The sequence below is a fragment of the Gracilinanus agilis genome, chromosome 2 (assembly GCF_016433145.1).
Source record: "Gracilinanus agilis isolate LMUSP501 chromosome 2, AgileGrace, whole genome shotgun sequence".
Lineage (NCBI taxonomy): Eukaryota > Metazoa > Chordata > Mammalia > Didelphimorphia > Didelphidae > Gracilinanus > Gracilinanus agilis.
Window position 1 is genome coordinate 572,195,689 of NC_058131.1, and position 17,363 is coordinate 572,213,051.

Here is a 17,363-nt window from a genome sequence, read left to right on the forward strand (position 1 = left end):
ATTTATCCTGATTGTTAGTTTTAGCTTACTGATAGGATCTACTCAAATCATTTTGGATTCTGCTTCTGTCATTCGGTGCAGAAGAATTTTTTTTATCAGTGATTATATTCATTCAGCAAGCAAATCTAAGCAGAATGAATGAATAAAATCACTGATAAAAACATTGAACAGAACTGTGCCAAGGACAGAGGCTTCTGATGAATTTGAACACCAGTGGGGATGTCGTTCTTATGTTAGGATGTCCATCACTAGTTACCTCTTCTGGGCAACGTGAAATTGAGCTCATCTGTAAAGTATTGGATTTTAGGCCCTAGAACTCATCATCATTATTCAGGTCCCTTATTGAACAGTCTCTGTATCTGGGGTACAGAGCAGCAGAGGACCTTATTGCAGACTAAACACACTGCATTCGATCTACCAACCATGTATGGATTATTTCGTATGTGTCTTTGGTGGCAAATGTTTAATCCTAGTTTGACTTAGTTTTGCACATTTCTGAGCTATATTAGTCAGAAACCGTGATCTTAGGAAAAGTAAATTAATGTTCTCTCAGCCTACTTATTAAAGCAAATATGCAACATCATACCCTCTTTGTTTCTGTCTTCCTGCCAAAATCCAAAGGGAAATGCTTTTGGATTATCTGTTGTTGTGCATAATGCATGCCACTGCTCCCTTTGGTAAGAGTGGATAACTGAGAATTGACGGAAACAGACTTACTACTTATGTGATCTTGGACAAAATCCCTCCTCTCCCCCCATCCTCTAGCCTCCTTCTCTGTTAAGTGAGGGCTTTGGACAAAGGGCTCTCTGAAAGTCCCTTCTAGTTCTGAAAGGCAGAGACAGTGTTAATCTAAGAGGGGGAATATAGCCCTAGGTTTTCTTGACAGAAAAAAAAATGTTTCCAATTCTCTGAGTGGCTCTGAATGATGAACAGGAGAGAACATGCTTCTTGGATGCCTTTTCCCCCCTTCCCTCTGGGAAGAAACTCCAAAAGGACAATAGAAATGATGATGAAATGAGTTAATCTAATCATCTGTCCATCCCAGGCTTGTCACTGACAAGAGGCATTGAGGATACAATGGCCAGCTATGGGGTGGAAGGAATGCTAAACCTGAAATTAGATGACCTGGTTTTAAATCCCATCTATGTCATTTACTGTCTCTTGGACCTAGGGCAAATCGCTTAATTTGTCTGGGCTTCAGTTTTGTCTTTTGTAAAGAGATGGGGTTGGCTTGGATGATCTCTAAGAACCTTTCCAGTGCCCACTCCTATTATCTTACATCTCTAAGGTCCCTTCTAGCTCTGTGCTCTGGATACCCCCTCTGTGATGTTGCCTCAAGGCTAGGGATGTCCTCCAAATTACCCAACATCTCTTCTCCAGGACTGCAAGAATATGCTTAAGAATCATTCTGGGATGTGGGGGAAAGTTGGCAGGCATTAGCAGATGCTGCGTTTCTAATACACTCAATATTGCTAGTGTCAAGATTTCCCTATTGATTTTGTTTTATTGTGTTCCTTCACATCAGAAGCCTCCATGCATTTTAAAGTAATTATTGAATGGCATTCCTCGCTATAGCTTAACACAAATATAATTCTAACAGGAGTGATTGATTTTCAATACTTTCAAGTGGCTTTCTATCTTGTGATTTAGAATAAGTTATAAGACGGCGTATCGGAGAGGCCTGAGGACCATGTACCGACGGAGATCCCAGTGCTGCCCAGGATACTATGAAAACGGGGACGTCTGCATCCGTACGTAGGGGGAAATTGCTATTCTTGGTCGGATTGGGAGTGGGGTGCAGGGGAGGAGGGGAGCCAATCTGTCATGTGAGAAGCCTGAGGGTAATTGGATGAATTGCAGAGCTTATGCGTGATTGAAGTCAGCAGCCACCTATCATCTACCAAAGTATAATACATCTACCCAAGAGCCAGAGTGGATTCTGTCTATTGCTAAACCTGAAAATTTTCCCTTTGGTGTCATTTCTATTGGAGACAACTTAATTTTAAATAGACCAAGGCATTGTGTTATTTGGGAGGATGTAACATGTAGGAAACACATTAATATGGCTTAGTTTATTAAATTAATAATAATAATCAAATATGATCAGATAATCAAATAATAATAAAATTAATGACACAATATCATCTGTGGACATAACAAAGAATGTAAATACAAGACAGATTGGAAAAACACCAACAAGGTTTGATCGCAGAGAGTGGGGGTGAGTGAAAGGAGGTAGGTAAACATCTGGAAGTGGGGTGTGGAGAGTGCAACAGTTTTATGACACTGGGTTCATGGCAAAAGGGGTCATTTGTTAAAGATAAACATTGTTGACATCGTTTCCCTTTAGGTTAGCTCAAGGATAATATGATGTGTAGCTGAAAAAGACCACAGTCCAGTTCAGTCTTCTCATTTTATACATGAGAAAGTTGATACCCAGAGATAATAAGCGATCAGCCCCAGGTTGCCCAGGAAGTGGCAGAGCTGTGATTTGAACCAAATTCCTGACTTTAAATCTGACGTTCCTGCTGCTATGTCACAGTTTTTCACACCATACACTGGAGTCTGGTTTCCTAGTACATATCTCTTTTTGGGGAATAACCTGGTGAGATGAAGAAAACACTGGACTGACAGGCAAGAAAAGAGGGCTAGAGTCCCAGGTCTGTTTAAAAAAAAATTAGTGTGACCACGTGTTGGTCATTGAATTTTTCTCATTTCTTCATCTGTAAAATGAAGGGGGTTTGGGCAAGATGATTTCAAAAGTGTCCCTGCCATCTCTGACATCCTATTATTCATCCTCCTCACTCCCAGCTTACTCTTAGAAAGTTGCCGTTTTCAAAGAGAGCCTGGCCTTGAGATGGAGTTTAATTCCAAAGTCTTCCCAGTATGGGTGTTAGAACAATCAGCCTGATGATGAAAAGAGATCCCACCCCCCCAACACACACACACACACACACACACACACACACACACACACACACACACACACACACACAGCTTCTCCTGCCTCTTAACTCTGAGCAAGGCTTTCCCTGTTAATATTCTCCTTGCCATTCAAGTAGGTAGAACAGACTCCAGAGACACTCCAGATTGGGTGAGTGTAGGCGTGTTGATGTTTGGGAATGAAATGACAATTTTCTCTACTGTTGTTAAATCTCACCTAATGCTGGAGAAACTCAATCTTAATTCCATTAGGGGGATGAATGAGAAAAAATACAAAACACTGGAGCAAATGGGTTGGATAGGGTTAGTTTTGCACAACTTAGGAAAATATTCCAGAGCAGCTGAGAGCTGAACCAGCAGAGAGGAAAGGGCCTCTATTTCTCTGGGTAATGAAGGCAGGAGCAGACATTCCTGGCCCTAGTAGAGACAGGGTGGGGTGGGGAAATGGATGTAGGCAGCTCTGATGCTGGTAAGGTCCACCACGTTGTCTTTTCCCTTTTGTTTTTCTCCTCTCAATGGCATATGGTGATTCAGGCTGAATGTTTGGTATTAGATTCATAAAGCCAGAGGCAGAATTGATGGGAATGTTTTCCCCCACTAGGGAGCAGAGTTATGGCCCCAGGAAAATGATAAAAGGGAGCTCAGGCATCAACAAGGAGGACCTCAGAAAGGATGCACCAATTCCCAGTATAATTTTCATTAGGTAATGTTGGTTAAGCCCTTTGAAGGCAGACAACACTGCAGAAGTACCAAGTGTCCCAGTTTTGTAATATCAGTCTTGCTGATTTGGGAGGGCAGTTCAGACCTCTTTCAATGTGCAACGTTTATAATGTCTAGGGCTGCTACTGTGTGCAGAACTGGCTGGCCTAAGCTGCTTAGCTGGGGCAAGTTCAGCTGCAAGACTGTATTTGGAAGGAGCGGGGGTTTGGGGGTTTATTTTTAGGAGATTGGACATATGAACTCATTTGCAAAGTCAAACCAACAAAGTCAAGTCAAGCCAACAGGCTGTTTATTAACATACTTATTATGTGCCAGGAAGGTTGCTAAGTTCTGAGACTATAAATATGGAGAAATAAGGACAATCCTTGCCTTCAAGGAGCTTATATTTTGGTAGAGGAAGAAAACACAAAAAAGGATCTAAACATTCATGGAGGGAAGTGATGAAGATGCAAGGCTGTTGTATCAGAAGTTCAAGAAAGTCAGGAGGCCACCTTGGAGAGGTGTGAAGGGACTTGAAGGAACTTAGAGAGGAGTGAAGGGAAGGTTAGAAACAATGGATTGGGAATAGGTAGCATCATAAGGTATGATAAAAGAAAAATTGGTGGTGTGGTTGTGCCTATTTAAAAGGTGCTAATGTAAGGGACGGCTAGGTGGCTGATGGGGATGGGAGGTCCTTGGTTCAAATATGACTTCATATATTTACTAGCTGGGTGACCCTGGGCAAGTCATTTAACCCCAACCACTTAGCCATTACCACTCTTCTGCCTTAGAACCAATAATTAATATCGAGTTTAAGACAGAAGCCAAGTTAAAAAAAGATTGAAGGTGCTAATATCAAGGCAGTTAGAAGTGTGGGGGAGTGGTGGAACTTGTGCTGAGAAATGAATCAAGTCACTGAGTACTTCATGAACATCTAACTGTGAACTCAGCTATGCCATGTTAGGTACCATAGGGAATATTAGAAGTGTATGAGGTTTGGTACTTGTCCCCAGGGTGCTTGCTACCTCATCAGAGAAGATAAATATAGAACAGTTAGATAACAAATGCAAGCTTGTATGTAGTTTAATAAACACAGCAAACATTTATCAGTTGTCTCAAATGTGGAAGGTACTGTGGTGGGTGCCAAGGACCCAAAGAGAAAAAAGAAATGAACCCTGTCCTCAAGAAGTTTTCATTCTACTGAATATTAAATTATGCGATTGATGGAGAAATTCAGAGGAAGGAGCAATTAATGGGAGGCTAGACTGGGAAAATTAGTTGATCTCTCTGGGCCTTAATTTCTATAATATAATAACCTCTCTAGGACTTCTTTTAGAATAGAAATACTATGGGAGAATTAACTCAGTAGCCATAGAATTCATCAACTTAATTTTATTTAAAAAATTCTTTTTTTTTTTTTACACATGAACCCATTTGGAAAGTCAAATCAGCATGCAAGTCAATTTAAGAGTGGATGGAACCTCAGAGACCATGTAGTTCAGCCCTCTCATTTTACAGATGGGAAAACCAAGAGCCAAGAAAATTATGGTTCATCCAAGGTCTCTCTTAGGCAGATAGTAAGACTTTTCAGTAGCATTTGAACTAAAGTCTTCTGACTGTAGGACTAATACTCTTTTCACCTCACCATGCTGGCTCAGCTATTGAAGGGATTTTCCCACTATGATTTTCCACATTGATGGAACAATTGGTCCAGATCAAAAATAGACAAAATTCAACCTCTATTTTTGGGACAGCACCCAAAAGGCCAACATCATTTTCAAAGGAACAGGAGGACCTGCGAGTGGCTTAGGTGGGTTTTGCTGACTGGTTTTTTGCTTTCCTGATCACTCTCTTCCTTGAGCATCAGAAGGGGTCCATGTGCTGACTCTGCCATGAAAGAAGAAATATGGCAATTTTTTAATTGCAAGCTGCACTCTGTAATTAAATCTCTTCTATCCAGACACAGAAGACTGCCAGAGCCTGTGAGTGAAAGTTGTTGCCCTTGTCAAAAGCAATCGAGTATTTATATAATGTTCAGCTCCCAGGTACTCTCTGCTCAAGGCATACCATGGGAGCAAATCTTTGGCTCTCCCTACTCTTCCTTATTTCCTTGAATCCTACCCATCCTTTAAAGCCCAGCTCAAAAAATGCCTTCTCTGATCACCAATCCACAAGTTTTTTGTTGAACACTTAGCATGTGACACACTTCTTAGAGGTACAGGAACTTCAAAATGAAAAATAAAAGTGAAGCCATCTTGCCCTCAAGCAGCTTACATTCTCTCACTCTCCCAGCTCCAGTAGAGCTTATTGTCTGGACACCTTACATGGCACTCTTCATACACTACCCTGTATCATGTTTTTAATCTTATTTCCCAGATGGATCATTAATTCCTTGAAGGAAGGATCATTTCTCCTGTTCTTATTATTACTCCTATGAAGAGTGGCAACAGCTTACATTTATATGGCACTTTATAGTTTTCAAAAATTGTTATATTTGCTAATATCTTTGACCCCCACATTTACTTTATGGTGTAGGTATTATTATCCCTATTTTAATGATAAAGAAACTCATCCCAGAAAGGTTATGATTTGGTGAAGGCCACTAGGATATGACTATCTAAGACCAGAAGGGTAGGCATTATTTCATTCATTGCATTTGTATCCCCATCCCTAGTACAGTGCCTGACACACAGTACATACTTAATAAACTGCTTATTGACTGATTCTTTCCTCTCTATTGCACTGCCTCGTACTCTACCCGGTGCCTCATAGGAGGGTGGGCATGCAGTAGGTGCTCAATAAAGACTAGCTGATAGAATGCCCTGCTCCTCAAGCCTCTCTTGTTGCAGACCTTCCTACCCACTATTCCCACTGCCAGGCTTCATCATTGTGACCTAGTCTAGATGTTGCAACATGACCCATACCCTTAGACTGTTCCCTAACTTCCATCTAGGGCTTCTTGCCATGCTATAAAACAGGCCAAGAAATGAATCTGGAGCCAGAAAATCTCCTCACTGCCTCCTATTGATGATGCAACCTTGGGCAAGTCTTTTCACTTCTTGGAGATAATTTCTTCATTTGTAAAATGAAGAAGTTAGATTAGATTATCTCTAAATCATTTCCACCCTTCAATCCTTTGGTTTCTATGATCCATTTGCACCTTATTGAACTTCTGGCCCTGTTTTTTAACTCCCTTATGGCCCTGAGTGGTGACAGCTAGCTAATCAGATCAGCTAATCCATGCTGATATGCTAACAGGATAGAAGACAGCCTTGATTACTAGATAATAAGCTTTTCCATACAAGTGGCCTTCCGGAGAGAATGTACCCACCTTTGATATACCAGCAGGCCTTTTGGTACCCCCACTAGGAGCTTCTGAAGGAGCTTGCTTGTGTCACCCTCCTGAGGAGAGAGGGGGAAAAGGGGGGCATTCTACTTTACTTAAATGGAACTCCTAGGAGGAAGCTCGACTTGGGCAAGCAGAAGCAGTATGGTGGTTTTTTTTTTCCAAGACAAAATAAGGCAGAAACTAGTAAGATAATGAAAAGGGAGTTTAGGAACTGAAATGTGAATAAAAGGTTTCTGTGCAAGTCCCTGCTTGATGCTTTCTCCCTTATGCCTGGCCTTTGTTGCAGGTGAGATCCAGAAGTCCTATAATTACTAAGGATCTGTGGAGGTCGGGCAGCTCTTCGCTGAAAGCTTCACTAATGAAGGGCTCTTTCTTTGATTAAACAGTGATTTTCACCCACAAGATAACCATTCAGGTTCTCTCTCTGTCCCCACCCCACTCCCACATCTGTTTGCTACTTTATCATTTGCAGAAGTCTCCTAGTATTTTATAGGAGAAAGAATCTTGGCATTATGAATTAGGAGACCTGAGTCCCAGTCCTGAACCCTTTTGTATATATATTTCTATCAACTAGCAAGGTGCCTGGCCCAACAAGCTTGTTGATTGATTGACTGGTTAATGGGTGTATCTAGGCTCTCCTGTGACAGGTGCCCAGGAGCTCAGGGAAGGGATCAGAAAGTATTTTCAAGGGAAACACTGACTTTGACCTTGAGTGAAACAGAGTGATTCTGGTCCAGTCTTTTTGTGCTTACAGAATACCCCAGTGCAGACTGTTTGTGTCCGAAAGACATACTCCTTGGAAAAGTGTCATGGGTAACCAGATTCCCAGAATTCACATTGTTCTGGCTGCCACAGTGAGGTCTTCATGGAGTTTCTTCTTTCATGTAGTGAAGACTATATGACTGTTAGACTACATGCTACAAAAAGTATTATTGAAAGTGTTCTTGGCCAGGCACATTGAGGGAAAGGGGGGAAAAGAGGGATGGAATAAGCATTTATTTTTTATTTTTATTTTTTAAACCCTTACCTTCCATCTTAGAATCAATACTGTTATTTGGTTCTAAGGCAGAAGAGTTGGTAAGGGTTAGGCAACAGGGGTTAAGTGACTTGTCCAGGATCATCCAGCTAGGAAGTGTCTGGGGCCAGATTTGAACCCAGGACCTCCCATCTCTGGGCCTAACTCCCAACCCACTGAGCTACCCAGCTGTCCCCTGGAATAAGCATTTATTAAGTGCCTCCTAGGGTAGCTAGTTGGTGCAGTGGTTAAAACCATTCTTTCTTCTTGAAGTCTCATCTTCATGAGTTTAAATCTTATCACAGACACTTACACATTGTGTGACCCTGGGCAACTTAGCCCTGTTTCCCTCAGCTTCCTCAACTGCAAAATGACCTCAAGAAGGAAATGGCAAAGTATTTCATTATCTTTGACAAGAAAACCCCTTCTTGACTCCAGGCCCAGAGCTCTATCCATTGCATCATTCATAGTAGGCGATTAATAAATGGCTGTTGTATTAGATATACAAAAGAGAGGGAGAAGAGGGAGGGAGAGAAGCTGATCCGCTCAGTAGATCTAGTGGTCTCTGTTGTTGCCTCTTAGCTTTTTTACTCAACTGCTCTACTTTCTTGATTGTATTAACAATAATCTTGGGCAAGTCATTTAAATCTTTCTGGATGGAACATTCCTTCCACAGCTTTCCAATAAGGACAATAACAACTGCCCTGCATGCCTTACAAGTTAAATTTGAGATTGAATATGTTAAGGTACTTTGAAAATTGTAAAGCCTCATGTATTTGCAAAGTGGTGACCTTCTTGTCATCCTGATTCTTGAAAGAACCTCATTTGAGTGCATTTTTCATTCCAGGCCAGGTCCTTTTGCTATCCTATATGAGCTGCTTTGCTCCCCAATAATGGGCCTGAACTAAACCTTCATTGAGTGCTGGGAACCTTTCCCAGAGAGCTGAACACACTCCCAGGAGACCTCAGTGATATTCTGCACTCGTGGGCCCCTCAACTTTGCAAAGGAGTGGGAAGGGGGAAGATATCTTCTCATATCTCTTCCTTTGGGCCAGGTTTATCTTTTGTAATTGCACTACACTTGGTTCTGCTTGTTTTATGGGGTGGTTTTTTCTATTTATATAGTTATAATCATTGCATGAATTATTTTTTCTTGCTCTCCTTATTTTATTTTGTATCGATTCGTGTAAGTCTTTCTGTGATTCTCCATATTCATCATGCTAATCATTTCCTACAACACAGCAGTATTCCATTACATTCATATGCTACAGTTTACTTAGCTATCAGTGGGCATCTTTTGTGTTTCCAATTCTTTGCTGACATTACAAAGTGCTGCTATAAAGGTTCTGGTGTAATATGGAGACTTTCTTTTTATCAGTGATTTTCTTGGGATATAAACCTAGCAGTGAATCTCTGGGTCAAAAGGTATATAGTCATTTTAGTCACTTTATTTGCAAAATTCCATATTGATTTCCCAAATGATTGAACCAGCCCATAGTTCTACTAATAATGCATCTCTTTCCATAGTCCCTCTGATGGTAATCATCCCCATCTTTTGTCATCCGGGTTAATTTGCTCGGTGTGAAGTGAAATCTTGCAGTTGTTTACATTTTTCTTATTATTAGTGATTTGTAGTATTCTTTCATATTGCCAATCTTTTACAATTCTTCTTTTTGAGAACTGTACATATCCTTTAGCCAAATATTTATTTCTTCCAAGGTTATTCACCTTATAATTTTGGGCTGAGTGCTGGGGAGAGGTCATCTAGTCCAATCCTTTATTATATCAGTAAGAAATCTGAGGCCCAGCAAGTTTAATTCCTGAGTATATTCCCCCATTGCCACCTGGAGGAACTCCACACCCTTTAAATAACCTCTCTTTGAGAAGCAAATTGAATTATTTCCATGGGCTTAGGAGTTACTTGCTGTCATTTGGGGTTTAGGATGAGAAGTATTTTGAGATTTTTAAATGAAGAAGCAGAAAGACAGAGGATTCCCAGCTCCTCTGCAGGAGTCTTTGGGTGGAGATGTGTATGGATATGTCCTAGTGCTCTCTGGAAGGTCGCTTCCTTGTTTTCATTTCTTTTATTTATTTTCCTTCTCTATTTCTTCAATTAGCTGATGGCGTTGAGTTGTCACTGAGCCAAATGTTGGTTCTGCAGCATAATCTATTGGAAAGAGTGCTTGACTTGGAGGCAGGAAAGCCCAAATTCAGACCTCATCTCTAGCACTTACTAGCTTTGTGACTGTGAGTAACCCACTTAACCTCTCAATTGTCTCCCCTGTAAAACTGGGAGAATACTTATAGTACCCAACTTGAAAGATGGTTGTGAGGTTCAAAGCAGAAAATATGTACAAAGTGATTTGCAACTTTAAAAGCCTTTGTGAATGTCATTGTCATAATCATCATTATTCATACTTTGGTGGGAACCTCACTTTTCCAGGGGGATCTAAAACAGGGCCATATGCTACCTCTAGAACTAAAACTATCAAAAATACATTTCTTTGGTTTTGTCTGTGCAGCCTGGAACTAAAAGAGACTTTGAGGAGGCCACTGATCCTTGTTTGAAAGCTCAGATTCAACCATCAGGAAACCAGAAAGTCCTAGAACCCTGAGGTCAGCCTGATCAGTGCCTGCAAACCTCAAGTACTCTGGGCAGCTGAGCCTGGTAGCCCCAGCACTTCCAGCAGGGACAGCTCCCTCTGAAGCTCCATCCCTGAAAATAACCAGAGAAGGCCAGAGTGTAAATCAACTCCAGTGTGATTTACAGGACAGTGTGTTTGCCCAGCTAAGCTTCTGGCAAAGTTAAATGCATAGGCTATGGGGGGAAAATAGCCTTTTTAAACAGCTGCAGGGTTCAAACATCTTTCACTTCTCCATAAAGGATTCTCAAAATTATGTGGACTAGATTAGTATCTCCTTTACATGAAGCCATTTCAATGCTTCTTAGCCGCTTTAAAAATAAAGTCACTGGACAGCTCTTTTGTTGTTCTGCCCAGCAAGCACATGGTAATTGAAGATTTCCCTTTAAAAGTGTGTCAGGTGGAAAGAGTCTCTAATTTACTAAGTGGAGGAACCTTTGTTAGGGAGACTGATTCTTTGTTCCATCTGTCCCTTTTAATCTTGATTTTTGCTCAATAGAATTACATAAAGCATTGCATGAAGAGTTGGTTCTAAGTAGGAAGCATGGAGCAGGGCCAGCCCCAGGGGACTAAGAACATAGCATGTGGGAGACTCTTGCTTCTTCCTTCCCTTTTTCCTTTTGCTTCTTCCTTTCCATCTTCCTCTCTTTCCTCCATTCAGAATTATGGTGCTAAGAGAGTTGTGATCTTTGTTCTTAACTTATCAAGAGTTTATCCTTATTTTTGTTCCCTCTTTGTATGGGGCAGATTCCAGAGCAGGAAATGCAATCCATCTAGTTTTGTGATCTCAATATAATCCAGATCATTGAATTCTGGTAAGTATCAAACAGTGACTGAATGGAGAGTACTATTGGATAGAACTTAGTATTCTGGAAGGCAAAAAAAAAAACCCAGTCAGCAAGTATTTATTAAGACCCTACCATGTGCCAGCCATGGTGCTAAGTTGAAGTACTTATAATTTTTTGTTTGAGGATCTTCCTAAAAATCTGACACTTTCTAATAGGCATGTTCTGCTACTTAGCACCAACCATTAGAGTTTTGAATTATGATTCGGAGACACTAAAAACTGGTAAATCTTAGAATATAGATTTGGAGGAGCCTTGGATCACAGCATTATAGAATTTCAGAGTTGAAAAAGGCATCTCTTCAGCCACCACGTCTGATTCCATATCCAAAAAGAATCCCCACTACAACCCATATGTGTGATCATCAAGCCTTTGCTTCAGTGGGAGGGGACCCACTACCTTCCCAAGGCAGCCCATTTCACTTTTGGATGTTCAAGGCAATTCAACAGATAATATCTGAACACCTACTGTATTCAGAGTCCTGTGTTAGTCTCTGATGGAGGATACAAAGAGGAATAAGACTCAACCCTTGCTATCTAGGAGCTTGTAGTCTAGCTGTGGAAAGGGAATGTGCATGAATGAGTTAATGACTAACCAGCTGAATAAATGAGCAAGCCTTCATTAAGTGCTTACTATGTGCCAGGCATGGTTTTAAGTGCTGGGGATACAAATACAAAAAGCAAGACAGTCCTGCCTCCTAGGAGCTTGTATCCTAATCGGGGAAACACATATAAAGGAGTGGTAGCCAGGGAGAAATGTTTTGGTCCAGAAAGTCATAAGAATGATGAGTGGAGTCATAGGGTGATTGGTTTACTTTCAAGAAATTGTAATATTGATTTGGTTACTGTTCCTGGAATTTTTGGTGAATAACTATGCTATAACAGACTATAATAAATATTTGGGGGGGGCAGCTAGTGGATTGAGAGCCAGGTCTAGAGTTGGGAGGTTCTAGGTTCAAATCTGGCTTCAGCCACTTCCTAGCTGTGTGACTCTGGGCAAGTCACTTAACCCCCATTGCCTAGCCCTTACCATTCTTTTGCCTTAGAACCAATACATAGTACTGATTCTAAGATGGAAAGTAAGGACTTAATAAATAAGAGGTAAAAAAATAGCATGAGAGCTTGAGAGGGAGAGATGACTTTTGTAGGATGATAAGGGATTAATAGTGAAAGGGAGTAATGGTAGTGAAGATTGGAGAAATTGTTTGAAGTTGGAAAGCACTGGATTCTAGGCTAAGGGTTTAGGACTTTCTTTGGCAAGTAATAGGGAGCCACTCCAGGTTTTTATGTAGGAGGTCATTGTGGTTAGCTGTATGCATTAGGAAAAGTAATTTGATTCAGATCTTTTGAATAGGTTAGAAGGAGTAAATATCAGAGGTAGGGATAGTGACTAGACGGGGCAAGGGATAATTTGACCTAGGATTCATATTATAACTGTGAGAATGGAAATGAAAGAAGGAAGAATTGATAGGAATTGGTGGCTTATTAAAATTGGAGGTAATGAGGGGAAGGACTAAATAGATTCCAAGGCTCACAGGTTTTGAGCTTAGGTTTTGAGATTGGTTCCACTAATCTCTGGGGTGGGCATCTCCCTTCAGTAAAACCCAGAATCTCTTCACCATCCAGTTTTGTGTTTTGTGCCCACACTTGTATAATAAAAGAAAGAAGGCAGTCATAAGAATTGAGGACAAAGTCAGTCTTTAGGTCTGCAAAGGGGGTATGGATGAGCTGTAAAGAGCAACTAGCATCAGTTTCCACTGAGAACAGAAGAGGAAGGCTTAAATTGCAGGAGGGAATTGGAATTGAATAATTCTTAATCTATCAGGAATGAAAGGAAATGAATGAGATGTTCAAGCCAATAGCAGACTCTGATGTATATGGGGAGAACTAAAGTCAGTTTAACCAAAAGGCAGGGGATAGAATAGATGTGGCTTTTTTTTTCAAGCTTGTTTCTAAGCCTAGAATTCTGGAATTGGCCTGAGCCAAGTGATGGTTGCAGTTCTACCTGGCAGCAGTGGAGTGAACAAGACCATCTTTGTAGGGCCTTTCACAGACACAGTTCTGCAAGAGAGTGGCCAGGTTCCAAAAAAACCACGTTTAGTAGAATGCAAAACTGCCACAAGTTTCCCATGTCTAACACAATGGCATTTTAATATGTCTACTACTGACATGTAGACAAAAGTGAGAGTTGTGAAACAGATACATCTCAGGCAGAGTTCTTAATTACCTGGTAAGAAAAAGAGGCAGGCTTTAAGCACCTTGAGGTTGCCTGCAAACACTGTTTTATTTCCGACACTGTTGAGGTGGGGGTGGATGGAGAGAGAAGACTGGGAGGAGGAAGCCATATGGCCCAGTGGTGAAACATCTGTCTCTCTAGGAGGAACAACTCTGCAGCTCTCTGCCATCTGGGTGAATTACGATACTTGCCATTTCCATGCATATGTTGAGGCAACACACCAACATAGCCGTCAAGTGGGCTTATGATGAAAAGGGATGTAATGGCCCCTGTTCCAGGCACTGGCCTATAAGCTATACCATCCATCCTGGGGAAACCTGACTCAGCGAGCCCGTCTTGCTGAATATTCATGCCCTGGCTAGAGTCCTGATTCTAGGAGGTTGTATGGATCCAGATCTCTCCGATTATACATACATGCTAGTGCTCATGAACTAGCCCTTAGGGAAAAAAATTCCTGCCATCCTCTGTCCCTCTCTCAAGTCACTCTGCCAGTCCTAGAAAAGCCTAGTAGGCCAATACCTTTTGGTATTTTGGACTTGGCTATTGGTTTTCTTTGTTCTGTGATCCAAACTGGGTAAAAAGTGCAGCTGTCATTCATTTGTCCATAAGTCCCATCCATGGGAGACTTAGGTGTTCTTGTTTGATCAGGAAACATATATTTTCTTCCAAAGCAACCCCTTTTGTTTTCTAGCTATCTCTTTTCTTGTTACATTAGTTTGGGAAGCATTTACTCCCATGTGGGATTGTAAGCTGAGTGCAGGAAACATGTCCCATTTATTTGTCTTCTATCTCCCATAGAGCCTTGCACAGTGATATACTCAATATATGTGATAGGTACTTAAGAAAGGATAAAATGAATGAATGATTGAATGATTCCATCCTTTCTCTGATCATTAGCCAAGTTCCAAGATAACATGAATGCAGGATGGATTCATCACAGAAGCAGAATGTTAGAACACATATTTCAAGTGTCCATGATTACATCAGTGTGGAGACCACTGTCATGGATGAAGATTATAACTTCTTTAACCCTTGGTTCATGGTTTTCATGAATGGCTAAAATTTAGTTCAGTGCATTGATCAAGCATCTATGTCTCTGGCATGTGCTTGGTAAAAGGGGCAGAGGTGGAGAGGAAAACTGTAAGAGAAGCAATTGAGGGTATGGAAGGTATGAGAAAGAGTTCTTCACTCTGTAGCCAACATGCTGAGGAGTTTCTCAGGACTTCACTAGGCTGGTTCCCTGATGAGAGACATACAGTCAACCAGGGTCACTTCCCTGCTATGATGAGATATTAGAGTTGTACTTAAATGGAGGAGTGCTAATGATAATTAACATTTCTCTGGTACTTTAATGTTTACAAAGCACTTTCCTCATGACAGCCTTATGAAGTAAGTAGTGTATTATCCTAATTTTATAGATAATGAAACTAAAGCTCAGAAAGGTTACCTATGGGGGCAGCTGGGTAGCTCAGTGGATTGAGAGTCAGGCCTAGAGATGTGAGGTCCCGGGTTCAAATCTGGCCTCAGACACTTCCCAGCTGTGTCTGACCCTGGGCAAGTCACTTGACCCGCATTGCCCACCCTTACCACTCTTCCACCTAGGAGCCAATACACAGAAGTTAAGAGTTTAAAAAAAAAAAGAAAGGTTACCTATGTTCAAGGCACACGGATAATAAGTATTGGAGCCAGGATCTGAACCTATATCTTCTGGTCCCAAGACCATCACTTTTTCTATGTTGCTCCTTTGCCACAAATATATTTCTTATTAGGGAAGCAAATTAATAAGAGTCTTTAGCACAGAACTATGGGATGTGGGTTGGGCAGATTTTGACGTGGAAAAGATCTATTGGCTAAGTCATGGAATCTTAGAGTTAAAAGGAATCTCAGAAGCTATCTAGTGCAACCTCTAGATCCATGCATGAATCCTCCTTAATAAAAAATAATATTTCTTGTTCAGTCATTCCAGTTGTGACTGACCTTTAATGACCTTTTTGGGTTTCCTTGGCAAAGATACATTTCCTTCTCCAGCTCATTTTACAGTTGAGGAAACTGAGGCAAACAATTGAGTGACTTACCCAGGGTTACACAGCTAGTAAGTTTCTGAGGCCAGATTTGAACTCAGGAAAATCAGGGTTCTTGACTTCAGGCTTGGCGCTCTATCCACTGCATCATAACTTACATTTATAGAGAGTTTCCAAGTTTGCAAATATTTTATATACAAATGAATGTGCAACTCTTTTGAGCCTCACAACACTTCTGTATACTTATTACTCTTTTACAAATGAGGAAACTGAGGCCAAAAGAGATTTAGTGCCATACCCAAGGTCACACAAACTAGTAAAGGGCAACCAGTCAGTAGAAAATCACTTGTATTTTTTATGTGCCAGACAATGAACTAGGCACTGGGGATATAAAGAAGGAATTAAAACTGTTCTTGATCCCTAGTTACATTCTTATGGATGTTCTTCTTATATCTCAGGCAAAAGATTGTCCAACATTTGCTGAAATATTTCTAGTAATTGGAAGCTTGCTACCCAACGTGGTTCATTCCATTCTCTCTATTAAAAAATCCTTCCTTATATTGAACTGAAACCTCCATTTGGGACCAACTTGGGGAGGGGGCTGAAGCGTTAAGGAGAAGTTTGAGTGCACTGGATCTTTGCTGAGTGTGAAGCTTGGAAACCTAAGAAGGGATAGGGTGTCCAAAAGATGGATAGGTGAAGGGACCCTTAAAATAAAATTTGGCCATTTCAGTTTTGCTTTCAGTCTATATGTATTTACTGCCTTATAACCCAAAGATATTTGGTGCACATTGCACACTCAGGGCTTCCCAATTAGTAGATTGTAGTCTGCCCATGTTGGATGGATCTCTTGGTTACTGATGTCACAATCAGTCCCCCTTCTCCAGTGGTCAAAGGTGTTTCCCAGCATGAGAGAGTTTGACCAGTCATTATTGCTTGCCCCATTTGTGCTGGCTGTCAGCAGTAGGCACACAGATCGTAGCTTCCCATTAGCAGTGTGTACTCTCTATGCCCCCTAACCCAATGGGGTGATTGATTATACAGCTGTAGAGGAATAGAAAATAGCCTAGAATTAGAAAAAGATTGGGGACCCTTGCTCTATCCTCTGTCTAATCCTTGAGAAGCCAAAGAAGCAAATCAGTTGATTTCCCTGGTCTCAAACCCCCAAAGACATCTCATTTAGTGTAAAGAAACTTGGCTTCAGCAGCTGTCAGGTAGCTGCAGGTGATGTCAAACGTGGTTATTTTGGAGCTCATCACAGCTTGGTTGGTAGTCTTGGAGCGTTAACCAGCTTCGGATCAATAAGGCTGAGGAGCACACAGCATGAGGCTGAAGAGCCTGGAAATTGAAGTTTTAATCACTTCTTTCCCATTCCTTCTTTCTTGTACCTCAATTTGAATGAATTTACTTATTCTCTGGTTGGATGCCTATTTGAGTTTGTCTCTTGTTCTGCTTGATGAGAAGAGGAAGAGTGAGAAGCAGACAGTCTCATCAAGATGACCTTTAGAGAGGCACTGAGAGAGAGCAGACAGCCCCGATAGCATCTCCTTCCTTTTTTCCACTGTCACTTCATCCAACTGTGACCCCTTCCTACTACTGCCTTGTCTTTCTCCA

General features: G+C 41.2%; 1 protein-coding gene across 2 annotated transcripts in view; it reads left to right on the forward strand.

Annotated features, from left to right (window-relative positions):
• Window positions 1-1,675: 1,675 nt before the first annotated feature.
• MEGF11 (multiple EGF like domains 11) overlaps window positions 1,676-17,363 on the forward strand; it is a 317,433-nt gene continuing 301,745 nt past the window's right edge. For both annotated transcript variants that reach the window (XM_044662411.1, XM_044662412.1), the window contains exon 1: window positions 1,676-1,751. In XM_044662411.1, the coding sequence (XP_044518346.1) occupies window positions 1,691-1,751 (61 nt within the window). In that variant the 5' untranslated portion in view covers window positions 1,676-1,690. The remainder of the gene's footprint in view (window positions 1,752-17,363) is intronic.